This window comes from Vulpes vulpes, chromosome 6 (assembly GCF_048418805.1).
Source record: "Vulpes vulpes isolate BD-2025 chromosome 6, VulVul3, whole genome shotgun sequence".
NCBI classification, from domain to species: Eukaryota; Metazoa; Chordata; class Mammalia; order Carnivora; family Canidae; genus Vulpes; species Vulpes vulpes.
Genome location: NC_132785.1, coordinates 130384301 through 130398731, shown reverse-complemented (window position 1 = coordinate 130398731; position 14431 = coordinate 130384301). Strand labels below are relative to the sequence as shown.

The 14431-nt window shown below is 67.8% G+C and overlaps 2 protein-coding genes across 2 annotated transcripts; both read right to left on the bottom strand.

Annotated features, from left to right (window-relative positions):
* Positions 1-6222: 6222 nt before the first annotated feature.
* Positions 6223-9678, bottom strand: ZBTB42 (zinc finger and BTB domain containing 42). The gene has a single exon (XM_072762491.1). The coding sequence runs from the start codon at positions 9568-9570 to the stop codon at positions 8356-8358; it is 1215 nt and encodes a 404-aa protein (XP_072618592.1). The 5' UTR covers positions 9571-9678; the 3' UTR covers positions 6223-8355.
* An 804-nt stretch (positions 9679-10482) lies between these two features.
* Positions 10483-13261, bottom strand: LOC140599253 (uncharacterized). Its single transcript, XM_072760487.1, has 3 exons — positions 11957-13261; positions 10640-10837; positions 10483-10538 (listed from the first exon to the last, which is right to left on the bottom strand). The coding sequence occupies exons 1-3, from the start codon at positions 12849-12851 to the stop codon at positions 10483-10485; spliced, it is 1149 nt and encodes a 382-aa protein (XP_072616588.1). The 5' UTR covers positions 12852-13261.
* Between the last annotated feature and the right edge of the window lie 1170 nt (positions 13262-14431).

Genomic DNA, 14431 nt, shown 5'->3' with positions numbered 1-14431 from the left:
CGGGGGGCAGCCGGGGGGCAGCCGGGCCTCCGACACTTGGTTCAGCTGCGGCCAGATCTCGGGGCCCGGGACCAAGCCCCACATGGGGCTTCACGCTCAGGGTGCAGGTGGCTTCGGGACTCCCCCTGCCCTGCCCTGCCCCTGCCCCTGCCCCTGCCCGCTTGCACACACTCTCTCCAAAATAAATATGTTTGGGCAGCCCCGGGGGGCCCAGCGGTTTAGCACCGACTTGGGCCCAGGGCGTGACCCCGGGGTCCCGGGATCGAGTCCCATGTCGGGCTCCCTGCATGGAGCCTGCTTCTCCCTCGGCCTGTGTCTCTGCTTCTCTCTCTCTCTATCTCTGTGTCTCATGAACAAATAAATAAAATCTCTAAAAAAAAAAAAAAAAACGTTTTTAAAAGAAATGGCATTTGTCACAGGAAAGGATGAGACTGGATAAGGGACAGGCAGTGGCAGTGGTGCCAGTGTGTGAGGTGGGACAGAGGTGAAGCAGAGCACGAGGCAGGGAGACGCCCAGAGTGTGGGCAGCAGGAGCAGCGCACCATCGGGAGCAGCCGTGGGGGAGTCGCGGGGTAAAGAGCTTCCCCCCCACCCCCCGAACCAGGGGAGCGGATTCTGGAGTCCACGTGGAAATTGAACGAGCAAAACGTGGTCAAGGAAACTGAAAAAAGAAGAGGATGGAGCGGCCAGCCCCGCCGGACAGCAGAGTGTGTCACCACTGGGCTGGGTGCAGCGGGAGTAGTGGGGCCGCAGGAGACCGTGGGAGGGCGGTGGGAGGCACAGGCCGCAAGCCGCGGCACGACTGGGAGCGTGTGCGGGGTCACGAGTGCCGGCGGGGGTGGAGCCGTGCCACGCTCACACATGCTGCTCCTGCCCATCTGAGCCCAAAGAATCGGCGACTCCTTTGACGTTGGGAGTGGAGATGCCCACTGGGAAAAGGGACGCAAGACGTGAGCCAGGCGCGGGCCCAACGAAGTACAAAAGAGCCGTGGGGCGGGGTCTCCCGCAGTAGGAGCCTTGCACATCAAAGTCGCACCGAGTTGCAACTCCTTACCTACTAGATTTGGGAAAAAATCACGCACAGGGTGGGAACTCACTGTGGTTGGCACGTGGCCAGGGAGGTGAGGACGCCGCTGTGCCGGTGACCGGGCGTCTGTCGGGACTGCAAGTACGTCCACCTGCCCAGAACGGGTGCCTGATGCCTCGGCGTGCCCAGCCTGCACCACCACGGCTACCGGCCAGAGCGCCGCTTAGAACAGCGAAACCCTGGAAACCGCGCTCTGTGTGTCTCAAGAATAAATAAAATAAATTTTAAAACCTCTGGAAACCACCCAGGTGTCCACGCCAGATCAGGTGCTGACAACCACACGATGCGACACGGCGTGGCCCTTCTTACAAGTTTCGGCGTCGGGGAAGCGTATGTGCTGCCCCGGGAAGATCTCTACCCTCTGTTTTCAGGAGAAGAAAAACACCGTTGAGAACGGCTCCTCCGGTGTGACGCCTCTCTGGGAACACTGGGGGACACCCAAGAAATGAGTAGGAGCGGGAGCCCAAGGCAGGGGCGCGTGGGGCACGCGCCGGAGGAAGCAGCTCCGGTGTCTGGCTTTTAAGGACGGCGCCACGGAGGGAGCAAGGGAGGGGAGACGTTTGCGGGCTCAGGCAGCCGTGTGACAATGGAAGGGGTGAGGGTTCCATGTTTAACCCGACTCCTGTACGTTGGGGACTGATGACCTGTCATGTGGTTCGAAATAAAACCAGGAGACGGGTGGGTGGCTCAGCAGTTGAGCGTCTGCCTTCAGCTCAGGGTGTCATGCCAGGGTCCCGGGATCGAGTCCCGCATCTGCCTCTTTCTCTCTCTGTGTGTGTCTCTCATGAATAAATAAAATCTTTTCAAACAATTAAAAAATGTTCGCTTGGAAAACCTAAAATACAAAAACAAAAACAAATCAAGGTCTCCGGCAGCCTGGGTGGCTCAGCGGTTTAGCGCCACCTTCAGCCCAGGGCATGACCCCAGGGTCCTGAGATCGAGTCCCGCATCGGGCTCCCTGCGTGGAGCCTGCTTCTCCCTCTGCCTGTGTCTCTGCCTCTCTCTGTGTGTCTCTCATGAATAAATAAATAAAATCTTTAAAAACAAACAAAAACAAGGTCTCCCCACCTCTCCTGTCCCTGGAGGGAGGGCGCACCTGCAGGCCTCCGGGGGACGTTGTAAGTGGCTCTCAGCAGCGGCCCAGGGACACGGTGGCCAGTGGCACCCCGTCCACACCTGCACGGCGGCCGCTCCGCTTGGTCCCCTGCCGCTGGTCACAAGCCCTCACCTACGTTTTGCCGCGTTGAACGACAGCCTGACGCGTCGTCGCGCACACGCCCGAGCTTCTCTGTGGGACGGACCCCTGGACCTGCCGGGTGCAGGCCGTCGTGCCCTCCGAATCAGACGGGCGCCAGCTCAGGGCCGCCGGGCTCGGGTCCGGGCTCGGGTCCCGGCACCGCCGCCCCCTGGCCTCACGGATGAAGGGTGTGACCAAGCTGCCATCGTCGCCAGCCTGCAGCATGGTGTCTCTAAGCATTTTATTACGGGAAGTTTCTCGCTGCGGGTAGTGGGAGCGACAGGCTCCCCGCGCCCAGCCCCGCCCCCGCAGCGGCTCGCGTCCCGTCCTGCTCTTCTGTTCCGGCCCTTTCGCCGTTTTATCGGGTGTTTTAAATGTACATACATCAAAATGCACAGTAAAATTGGGTACATTTTGGCAGCTACGTGGCATCCCACCCTGTAAACCTCAAGAACTGCCCACCGGCCCCCAAGAGTCCCCTTGCATCCCCAGTTGATCCCCGTTCGAATATCCGAATATCCGATCTTTCCCGTGGACGCTCCTCGCCTGCCCCGGGGCTTCATGCAGGTGGCACTGCAGCCCCTCCCGCCTGCTGGCTCTCCAGCAGAACAGGGACCTTCGTCCTCGTCGTTTCACCAGCTCCTCCCTTCATTGTCACATGGCGTCCCGAAGGGGGGGTGAGGCTTCTGCAAGGGGTGCGTTCGGGCTGCCGGTAGCTCTCCGGTACCCTGGCTATCACTACCAGGGACCCCTGGGGAAGGTCCTGTGGGGGCGCACGTCTCGTCTCCCCCGATGATCCCTCTGGGTGGAAGTGGAAGCGTCAGGTCCCGTGACAGGTGCATGTTTCGCTTCCCCGGGAACCGGCCTCCTTTCTCCACGTGGCGTGCGGTTCCTGAGTTCCCGCCGGTGGTGTGAGGGTCCAGGGCACCACATCCCACCCGTGCCCCGGGGCGTCGGGCTTTGGGTTTCAGAATGGGCGCGGACTGAGCCCCACCGCGGTGCCCCTCGTGGCTACTGGTCCACCCGGGGCCTCGGGAGCTTCTGAGGCGGGCCCGGCCCCCCTGGCTCTGCAGGCCTGCACGCCGCCTGGCAAACACTTGGGCTGTGCCGCGGGCGGTGCGTCCCGCACTCGGCTAGGATGGGGGCATGCGCTCAGCGGACGCGCCATCCTTCCCTGCGGGTTGCGCAGCGTCGGGGGCGGCTGCGGCCACTCAGGCTTGAGTCCCCGGGGAGTTAGAGGCCGCCGAAGACCGAGGCCTGGGCAGGGGAGCCGGGTAGAGGGAAGGGGCCAGACATGGTGAGGTGGCCACGCCGGCGGTTCCAGACATGGGCGGGCCAAGACTCGTAACAGAGAAGCTGCTCCGTCAGGCAGACGGGGACACGGAGCTCGTGCTGCGGTGCAGGGGCTGGCCCTGGGGTTCCAGGGGGGGTGCGGCTGTTGTGCGACCCAGGCTGGGGGGTGAGACTCCAGTGTGGGCCCCGTGAAGGTGTGGGCAGGACGGGCTCGGGCCCATCGAGGGCAGTCCTCCCCGAGCTGTGGCTCTGGCCCCGGGAGACGGCAGGCAGCTGCGCCCAGCGGCCCGTGGGTTGCCCAGTGCCCTGGACGGTGAGCTGGATCCTCCGCAAACGTCACCGACAAGAAAACCGCAGTGGCCGGCTCAGACCTGGGCCTCCGGGTCCCTCTGAGCCCCAGGGGTTGATTGTCAGGGGTTGGAGTGTCTCTCTCCAGAATCTGTGTTGGAGGCCTCACCCCCCAGCACCTTGAAGTGTGACTGTATTTGAAAGTCGGGTCTTTAGAGGGTGATCAAGTTAAAATGAGGTTCCCAGGGTGACCCTAGTGCACTAGGACTGGTATCCTTAGAGGAGCGGTGATCAGGACACGGACACAGAGAGGACAGCCGTACGCCTGGAGAGACCCCAGGAGCAGCCCTGCAGCACCTGGGTCTCACACGTCCAGCCCCTGGAACGTCGGGGGTGTAACCGCCTGCGCTGTGAGCTGCGGCCAGCGCGCACCGGACTCCCCCACGGTGGGTTTCCCCGCACACAGGCTTCCGTTCAAATTGCTGAAAACAAAGCCATTTGGCTCCACTCAGGGAGTCCCCGCGCCCCTAGATTTCCGGGGATGCCCCAGACCCACCAGGTCTGCAGGGCCAGCGGCGGCCAGGCTGGAGCCGGGGGGTGCGGTGTGCGTGCCTGGACACAGCCTCCCACCCCGCCCGCCCCAGGGCCCGGCCAGCTGTTCCCGTAGTCCTCCCACAGCCCCGCGTGCGTGCGTGGAGAACCCTGCAGGGGGCTCTGCCGGGACAGCTGCAGGGGCACGCAGCAGGGACGACCAGGGCTGGTGACTCCATGAGGAAGCCCAGGCCCCAATGGGACCGGCACCGGTCCTCGAAAGCCAGCATATCCAGCACCCCCAGGACGAGCTCGGCTTGCTCTTTGGGGCCCGCTTGCCAAGGCCCTCTGCCCCGGGTGCCCCTCTGGGCTGGGGACGGCCCACGGGGACCCAGCTGTGTCATCCTTGCTGTCATCCGCGGCGGCAGCGCTGGCCAGCACCTAGTGGCCGCTGCCCCCGTGTGCCCACCGGGCACGACCCCGATGCCCCTCTGCAGTGCTGGGCCGTGATTCCCGTCTGACACGTGAGAAGACTGAAGGACGGAAATGCCCTGGGGACAGGGACGAGGACGAGCACCCGGTGGCCCTCCCGCAGGGTTCTGTGACAGGCAAAGGAGGGCTGCTGCCCAGGGTGTGGGGGAGGTCAGGTGGGCATGGGACGCCCAGACCCACTTTCCCTTCGATATGGACAAAGGAGGTGCGGTGGGACGGAAACACCGGGAAGCGGGCCCGCAGGGGAAGGGGGAACGGGCACGGGCTCGGCGCACCCCTTCCCCACCGCTTGTCAGCGTGCAGGTGGCCAAGCTCTAGGTCCTCCCCCACTTGAAAGTTGGCCCAGACTTTAGGGTCAGTTTCTGTGGGGATCTACTGTAGAGATAGTGCTGGCGGGGCAGGGGGATAGGAGGGAGGAGGAGGCCCCAGGCCCTTCCACGCGCCTCAGTTTACCATCCAGCCAGTGGGTCCGGCCGGATGGCTCCAGCCCTTGAGCAACAGGGCTGATGGCTTGGGTGATGGAGGGGGCAGGGAGCTGAGTGTGCTGGGCGGCTGAGGAGCCCCGGGAAGCCCCGTCCCAGCTCAGCCCTCCCCCAAGGGGGCCTCTCGGCGCCCTCCTCCCCTGCCTGGTTGGCATGGCAACAGCCTCCTCCCCTGGTTCTGAGAAGGCTGAGTCACAGGCCCAACTGGGAACATGACAGGGTCTCCCTGCAGGACAGTGGCCCTGGTCCAGGAGGAAGGCTCAGTGGGAGGCAGGCTGCGTGGGGGAGGGGAGGTGCCGGGCGCGACCTTCCAGAAGCAGTGACCTGCATTGGGGTCAGGATGGGTCAAGGCCTCAAAGTATAGCCCCAAGCGTGGCAGCCTTTTTAGCACCACCTTTGGGGACCCCTTGGCTTGCCCTTCGGTCTGCTTTGGCTCTTCTGGAGGACACTTTGGCCAGGACCAGGTGAAAAAGGCACAGCTCAAGGGAGTGCCCAGAGGGCCACCAGCTTCATGTCCCCATGCGAGGGCTGGGCCAGGAGGGCCACGTCCCCTCTGAGCCTTGCCCACCTCACCAGGTCTCAGCCTGCATCCTGCACCCCCCAGGGCAGGGAGGGCAGCCTGAGGAAACGGGGTGTGTCACCTGTCCAGAGCCCTGCCCTACCCGCCCCCCCACAGGGCACAGCAGGCGATGAGACATGGGCCCCAGAGTGGCTGCCTCCCACCTGGGACCCTCCCCTGCCCCCGGGGCCTCCTCTGCCCCCAGCGGTGCCCACACTTCCCGCACACGCTTGGAGAGGCACACACTCCTGTCCCCAGGAATAATCCCGGCCACCTTCACCTGGGGCGGACTTTATTAGCACTGTCATGAAGAGGATGATGTGAGCACAGGAAGACAGCAGTCCCTTCCAGACTGCCGTGGCAGGGGGCGCCTGCAAACAGAACCGCCCGCCGAGCGCTAAGCACAAGCAGGTGTCCCCGGGTCCCCGGGAGCTGCCCAGCCCAGGCTGTGGGCACGGGGCGGGCCGGCCCCGAGGACCCCGCACGGCAGGCTCCCCTCGGGCTGCATCTCCGCGCCTCTACCACGCGTGCCCACGCACTGTGTGCGTTAAATACATAAATAGAGATTTCTTCTGGACTGTGTGGGTTCTCAAGTTAAAAACTAACCACTTCCCTTTACATTAACTTCACAGTAACTGCAGAAGACAATGAATCCAGTGTTGATAAGTCAGGACGGGAGAGTTCCCCATGGAACCCCCGGGGAAAACCAGGGCCGCCACCACGTCTCCCTGCTGCCCGCTGGGGCGGTGGGCATGGCTCGGCCTCGGCATTCGCTGGACACACACAGACACACACACACACGCACACACGGGAACACCTGGCCACGGAGTACAGGACACTGAGTGCGAGGTACCAGCAGCCCTTCCAGAGGTGTGGGCCGAGTACCAGGGCGTCCCCTGCCCGGCGCTCTCTGGTCTGCAGCCAGTCCAGGGCCTCTGAGCCCCACGCACCAGGAGAGGCCCTGCCACGAGGGTGGGCTGCCCACACGGCAGGGGAGCCGAGGGCGCGCAGGGAGCCAGCCCCTTCTGTGCACCTGCTGTGAGGCCGCCGGTCATTCCACTCCAGACCAGGCAGACAAATAAATATGACATCAAGTGTTGCCAGGAGACGAGAAAATAACTTAAACTGGGCTGGACTCTGTCCTCAGTGCCTCCAGTTGGTGGATACCAGGAGTCCGGGGGGCTCTGTCGCCGGCAAGACCCCCAGGAGCTGGGACAAGCCCCCGCCTGCCCTCTCCCTTGTCTTAATCACAGAGATTGTGGCAGCAAGATCTGCTGGGTGACGGCCACCAACTGCAAATGCAGAGATCAGTCCCTTCCAGGAGCTGTGGGTGATAGCGGGGGAGCTGTGACCCCAGGCCGGCAGGAGCTGATCGCCTCCTTGCTGGATGGCTGCTGTCACCCAGCCCCGCTGGAGGGAAGGGAAAGCCCGCAAGCATCGCCCGAGTAGAGAGCAGCATCTGGAAATGACCCGCAGCAGGGAGGCAGGCAAACCAGCGACGTCAGGGTGAGGCCCACAGCAGCCCAGTAGCAGCCTGCGAGACCCAAGCCCCCCCCCCCCCCTCGCCTGGGGTGCTCAGAGGCACCCGGACCCTGTGCTCAGGCAGGGAGGCAGCACGGCCCATCGGCCCGACGCCTGCGGGCAGACATCTGGCAACCTCGGGGAGGGGAAGCTCTCCGCGTCTGAAGAGAATCATCTCCAAATTGCGACTTCCTCTCACTGACGGAATTGAAGTGTGGTCAGGATCCGAGCCCTGGGGGACCCACGTCCCACGCCAGCACCTGGAACTCAAGAGCCACTCAGCTTCCTGCTGGTTCTGGTTCTGCCTCTGCGCCCTGCCGGGCTGCCTGCGCTCCCAGCGCCCAGGGCTTCCTGGGATGCTCCTGCTGCCACCCACCAGGAGCGGCCTGTTCCACCCGAGTGCCCTTTTTGGGACAGGCTGACAGCTTCTGCGATGTGTGCCTTCCCTACCAAGCACGGTGCCAGGCTCACAAGGGAAGGCCCGAGTGAGTCAGGGAGGTGGTCAGGAAAGGCCCCTGTGGGAGGACAACAGCGGTTCTGAAGCCAAGGAGCCTGGGCCGGGGGCTCAGGGCCCTCGGGATAGCCCCTGGAGGTGACAGAGGGGACACTGGCTGGAGGGATGGAGAGGAAGACAGTGCTCACGGTCAGGGCACAGCTGGGAGCAGGAGTCCTCCGGAGGGTGGGGGAGGAGCGAGGCAGGAGGAGGGTGACCCCAGCTCTGAGCCGCCGCCGGCGCCCGCGGTGGGGGCTGCAGTGGCCCCTCTGCTGGGAGCGCGGCACAGGGGCGCCTCCGGCTCCCCAGCTCCCATCCCGCGGCCTCCACCCCAGGTTCCACCTGGGCGGCCCCGCCCTGCCTCGGGGCAGGTCACAGCAGCAGGGACTTGACCAGGCCGCAGTGGAACTTGCGGACGTGGCGGTAGAGGTCCCCGGACTGCGTGAAGCGGCGCTCGCACCAGCGGCAGGCGTGCGGCTTCTCGCGCGTGTGCACCACGGCGTGGCGGCTCAGGTTGTGCGAGTACTGGAAGGCCTTGCCGCACTGCGCGCACGTGTAGGGCTTCTCGCCCGAGTGCGTGCGCTCGTGCCTCTTCAGCGTGTAGGCGCACGAGAAGGTCTTGCCGCAGAGCGGGCAGGTGGGCGCCGCGCCGTCGGGGGACAGCCGCGCCCGGGGGCCCTCCCGCTCGCGGAAGTGGGCGCTCAGGTGCCCCTGCAGCACGTGCGCGCCGGGCAACAGCTTGCTGCACAGCGGGCACACGCACGGGGCCCCGCGCCCCGCCGCCGCCTCCGCGCCGCCCGCCGCGCCGCCCCGCCGCGCCCCCGGGGCCCCGGCCCCGCGCTCGCCCGCGCGCGCGCAGGGGGGCTGCGGGGGGCCGCCGGCGTCCTCCGCGTCCGACCGCGAGCCCCGCGACTCCTTGCCCCGGGGCGGCGGGCCGCACGCGGGGGTCTGGAGGGCGCGCGGGGGGCGGCCGGGCTCCCGCCGCGGGCCGGGCTTGAGCGACAGGTCCAGGGCCGCGTCCGGGTCCCCGGGGGCCGGCCAGGGGGGGCGCCCCGGCGCTCGCGGAGGGAGGGCGCGCGGCCCGGCGGCGGGGGCGGGGGCGGGGGCGGGGGCGCGGGGCTCCGGGGAGCGCGCGGGCTGGGGGCGCGGGGCGCGGGCTGGCGGCGGCGGCTGCGGCTGCCCGTGCCCCTGCCCCTGCCCCTGCGCCCGCGGCGGCGCGCGCCCCCCGTCCCGGAGCCGGCCGCGGCACACCTTGACGACGTCGTACATGTGCAGGTAGCTGGCGGCGGCCAGGACGTCCTCCACCGGCAGGCCGCGCAGCTCCAGGCGGCCCTCGTACATGAAGTCCAGCAGGCGGCCGAAGGCGGGCGCCGTGACCACGTCGCCGTTGAGCCGCACCGCGTCGCGGCCGCCGGCGGGCCGGTCCCTGTAGAAGAGGTGGAAGTAGACGCTGCAGGCGGCCAGCACGGCGCGGTGGGCCGGGAAGCGCGCGGCGCCCACCAGCACGGTGCAGTCGCACAGGAAGCCCTGCAGGCGCTGCTGCCGCAGGCGGACGAGCAGCCGCGCGCCGTGCCCCGGGACCTCCATGCCGCCGCCGGGCCGGGCGCAGACGGGGCGTCCGCGCAGCCCGCGCTCCCCGCCGCGCGCCCCCGCACCTGCCCCGCGGCCAACGGACGCCGCCGGCCGCGGGGCGGGGCGCGAGCCGCGCGCGCCCCCCGGGCCGCCGCTGAACTTCACTCCGGGCCCGCCCGCCCGCCCGCCGCGCCCCCCGACGCCGCCCGCCGCCGCCGCCGCCGCCGCCGCCGCCGGCCCCATTTATGGCAGCGCGGCCGCGGGGAGCGGGAGCGGGAGCGGGAGCGGGGCGGGGGGAGCCGGCGCCCGCCCCCCGCGCTCACCTCGCCGCCGCCGCCGCAGCCCCGGTGCGCGCCCTCCCCGCGGCCCCCCGGTGCGCGGGCTCCGGGCGGCGAGCCCCGGCGGGGAGGGCGCGGGCGGGGCGCGCTCCAACTTGGCCGGGCAGACAGCGCCCGCCCCGCCCCGCCCCGCCCCGGAGAGAGCGAAACTCGGGGCGGGGGCGGGGGCGGGGGCGGGGGCTGGAGGGGGCGGGCCGAGCGCCTTCCCGGAGCGGCGGAACCGCTGAGGTCACCCGCGCCCCTTCCCGGCCCGCCCCGCCCCGCCCCGCCCCGCCCAGCGGGGCCCGGCAGCCGCCAGCTGGGGCACCGGGCCGGGAGGGGCGAGGGCGCGGCGGGGAGGGGACGGGGCCTCTCGCGATGTTTGCCGCCTGCGCCCGCGTGTCGGGCCCCCCACGGGACCCCGCGGCGCCCCTCGGCGAGGGAACCGCGTCCGAGGCCCCGCTCCTCCGCGGGCCCCCGGGGCTGTGACCCGAGGGCGCACCTGGCGGGGCGCTGGCCGTGGGACGAAGGAGGCGACACCCGGAGCGGGGCGTAAATTTTGCACGCGTGACACCCCCTTCTTCTTTCAAAGCCTGTTTTTGAATGCGGCTCATTTGGTACCTTCTTCCGAGCACTCGAGTGGGATCTCCACCGCGGCATCCAGAACTGGGGTCCCCACCCTATCAGGGGAGCCCTAGTGCAAGGTCTGCAGGGTGGGGGAGCAGGCACCCTGAGCTGCGTGTCCCAGGGCCTCGGGCACAGGGTACCTGTCAGCAGACCCGGCGGAGATGGTGCCACACACCTGGACGGAGGAGTCCCGAGTGGCCGAGGGTCCAGCGCAGGCACAAAAGTGTTTAGGAAGGGGGAGACCCTGTGGACTGCAGAGTTGGCATCCTGGGGACAAGGTGCAAGAGCAGCCCCAAAGGTGTCAGGGTACACCTGGTCTGCAGGGAGACGGAAATAACCTGAGTGAAATAGAAAGCGAAGATTTTGAAGAAGTTGGGGCCCCAGGGGTGGGACGTACTGCGGGCCGGGCGGTCTCTGGCCGTCTCTTCCCAGGGGAATGATCTAAAGGGGCTGCCCTGATGGAGCACCTCGCCCCGCTGCGCAGCTCCCCTTCACGGCAGCCCGGCTAGCCCGGTGCTCTGGTGATGGCACTGGCGTGATGGGGGAGGTTAGTTAGGTCAGCGGCCACACAGCAGGCCACCAGCGGGCAGTAAGTCCCTGAATCAGGATTCGAATCCTGATGGTCTCCTGAGATCCCACCGGCACCAGCCCCGCAGCCCCACACATGGAGAATGGGTTCGGGAAGAGGAAACCCAGCCAGGGGTGGGTGGCAGGTGGAAAGAGGCCTGGACTAGGGTGGAGGAGGTGCTGGCGGAGGGGCTGGACTGCGAAGGCTGGGACCCCAGGTTGCGGATCAGTGGGGAGGCCTCCAGCCCGCTCCTCAGGAGGAGGGAGTGGCACCTGTGGGGTGGGACGGACAGAGCCACCCAGGGGTCCTATTCAAATCCTGGGGGGGGGAGATCTGAGGACTAGTCCAGCGGAGCTAGTATCTCAAGTCTATGGCAAGGAAAGCCACATTTTTACACTAAAAAATTACTCCGTATTCATTTGAAGTTGAAATCTGACTGGACATCCTGCAGTTTTCTTTCCCTAAATCTGGGAAATCCAAGCACCCTTGGAACCCTGAACCCACAGGGCACTCGGCCATGGAGACTGCCCTGGCTCCCAAGGTGCATCCGCTCTGGCCACCCCGACCCCTGGCCCCTCCCCCCACCTCAAGGAGGGCCAGCCCCCCTCCCGGCCCCCCTGGAGCAGGCTCCCAGCAGGAGGAGCCGAATTCAGGCAGGTCAGGTGAACCCTGGTGGGACTGCCCCTTGGGGTCCTGTCCAGCTCTCAGCCTGCCCCCTGCCCCCCCTCGACCTTGCATACCGCCCTCGACCCCCTGGAACCTTGAGATCCTCATCTGCAAAGTGGGAGGAAGAGCTGTCGGGCCCGGCACCCAGTCCCCGGGGTTCCCATGGGTCCCCCCAGACAGTGGCCTTCCCCGACCACCCCAGCTGAGCGCCGCCCCAGCCCACCTTCTCCTTCCGCGGCCTTGGCCTTCTCCAGAGCGCTCCCCGTGTCCAGTGACCGCGCCACCTCGTGGCTTTCCCGCCCTATCCTTGACGCTGACGAGGTGGCTCGGCACCAAACGGGTTCAGAACACGCCTCTGGAGTGAGTGCGGTGGCTTCCGTGAGGGACGGACGACCCGCCAAATCCTGGCTGCTCCTCGGCCCTACCTGTCCAGGGTTGCTTCCCCAGTGGGGCCCCCGAGGCCGCGGAGGCGAGGAGGGAGGGCGGCCCTCCTGGGGCTCTGGGCGCACAGCTCCCCAGGCAGCCCAGAGGGAGGCCCCGGGGCGGGCAGGGTGTCCTGGCCTGTCCTGCCTGGCTAGTGGGACAAAGTGCTCCTTGGGGCCCTGACCGAGGCTGTGGGGCGTGGAGAGGGGCCGCAGCAGGTTCGGACGCTGCCTGTGGGAGCTGAGAGGCCAGCCCAGCTGGGCGTGAGCTAGAGGAGGGGCATCCCCGCGGGGAGAGGGGGCCCCTGTGCCTCTAGGTGGAAGTCGTGTCCCTGAGTTGGGTGTCCCTGTCCCACCCCCCACTGCCCAGGAGGAGCCGTCCCAGGCAGCTCCGGGAAGATGGCACCGGGAGGTGCCCCCCTCCGCAGCCCTTGGATCCCCTCTCTGGCCCCGCGAGGTCCCCGGGCGTGAGGACGACAGGAGGCCACCGCAGGCGGAGCCTCCCTGGACGCAGCTGGCCGGGCGGCCATCTGGCCTGGGAGCTGCCCTCGGGCCCCGCCCTCCAGCTGCTGCTGAGACCAGGCAGCCCGACGGCTGGCAGCTGCAGAAGGTGACAGGCCCGAGGCCGCGGAGCTCCGGAGGGGCAGGCAGCCACCCTCCTCGGGGCCCTGCTGCAGCACTTCTCGTTGGAAACATCTGGCCGAGGGATCCCCAGGGGCCCCAGCGTGGGCCGGGGCGGGCAGACAGGAGTGGGGCCTCGTCTTGCCATTCCCCCTGAGGTGCAGAGGGGGTGTCCTGGAGGGGAGCGCTCTGCTCTCCCTCCGGGAGGTCTGAGGACAGGCACACAGGGGGCGCAGAAACGGGCGCGGGGCTCCCGGCACGTCTTGGGCCCTTGGTGGGCACCGGAGGTCCGTGCAGAGCCGGCAGGGGGGCCTCCTGGAGACGGGCCGGCGGCCAACAAGCCGGAGGTTTAGGACGGTAGGACTACGGCGGTGCGGCCTCCCGGCCAGGACGCCTGTCCTCTCGCGGCCACTGGGCCCTGGAGCGGCTGGGGAGTCGCCACATCTTCCATGAGAGGGCGCCCTCCCAGACCCCCCTCCCCAGTGGCTGCCGGACACCACCGACCCCCACCCCGTTCTCTTCCTGTCCTCCGCCTTCTCCACAGCGTGCGTGGCCAGGGGGGCGGGTACGGACACCCTTCCTGGGGCAGCAGTGGGTAGGTGGGAGTCCCAGGGGGCCAAGGGGAAGGTTTGCAGGGTAAGGGAAGGACAGATGCGGGACATCTGGTGGGGAGCGAGGAGGAGTGTCCCCCTGAGCAGGGGAGAGTCCTCTAAGGACTATGACTGTCCCTCAGCCCCAAGGAGTCTGGCAGGAGCCCCAGTTTTGGGTGTAGGTGCTTTGCTGGCCGCTCAGCTGGGCTGCACCTGCCTCTGACCCAGATGAAGTATCTATACCCCCCAGGCTGAACTCTGACCCTGGATAAGGAACAGAAATGGGCCTCTCCCCCGCAGAACACATGCCGACTCCAGGAGGGTAACTCACGGAGTTTTCCCTTCACAGAAGGATCCCTACGACTTGGAGGCCTCGGGGATGGGGGGAGGGGCAGCTGTTGGAGAAATCTCTGGCTCTAGCCAGCGCAGGGCCTGGGGAGGGGTCATCTGCAGTGTCCTCCCGCCTCGCCCGCGCCTCTGCTGCCCACCCCTGCCCAGTGGACGGTGGGAGGCCGGGGCCCCACTGGGGCGGCAGGCTGGGGCCTGGGCTGCCCTCTGACAGCCCTTCTCTGGGTGCCTGTCCCAGCGCAGGACAGGCTCCCCCGCCAGGTGTGCGGTGGAAGCCGCCTACCTGGTGGATGCCCCCCACCGCCCCACAGTCCCTGTGGCCCGCTTGTCCCGCTGTCATCGTCGGAAGCCCCCATCTGCTCCTGTAGAGCTGCCGGTGTCTTGCTTCGGGGCCACGCGCAGCTCTGGGAAGGCCGGGCCAGGGATGGGGGGTCGTGCCCAGGGCAAGGTGGCTCTGCAGCCGGGGCCTGGGGCCCCTCCCTCCGCAGCCCCCCCCCCTCCCCTGTCCCGTGCGCGCATTGCAGCAGGGTCCCAGGCCCCATGGGGGGGGCAGGGGCCTTTGACGGTCACCTCGGCTGCGCCTCCCCCCCCCCAGCATCCTCCCCCCGCGCACGGGGCCAGGAGCCCCGGGATGGCCCCACCGGCCGCGGCGGAACCGGGCCGTGCCGGGAGACTGAGGCCGGGCAGCACGCGGCCGCGGGGAGCCTGGGCCGCCGC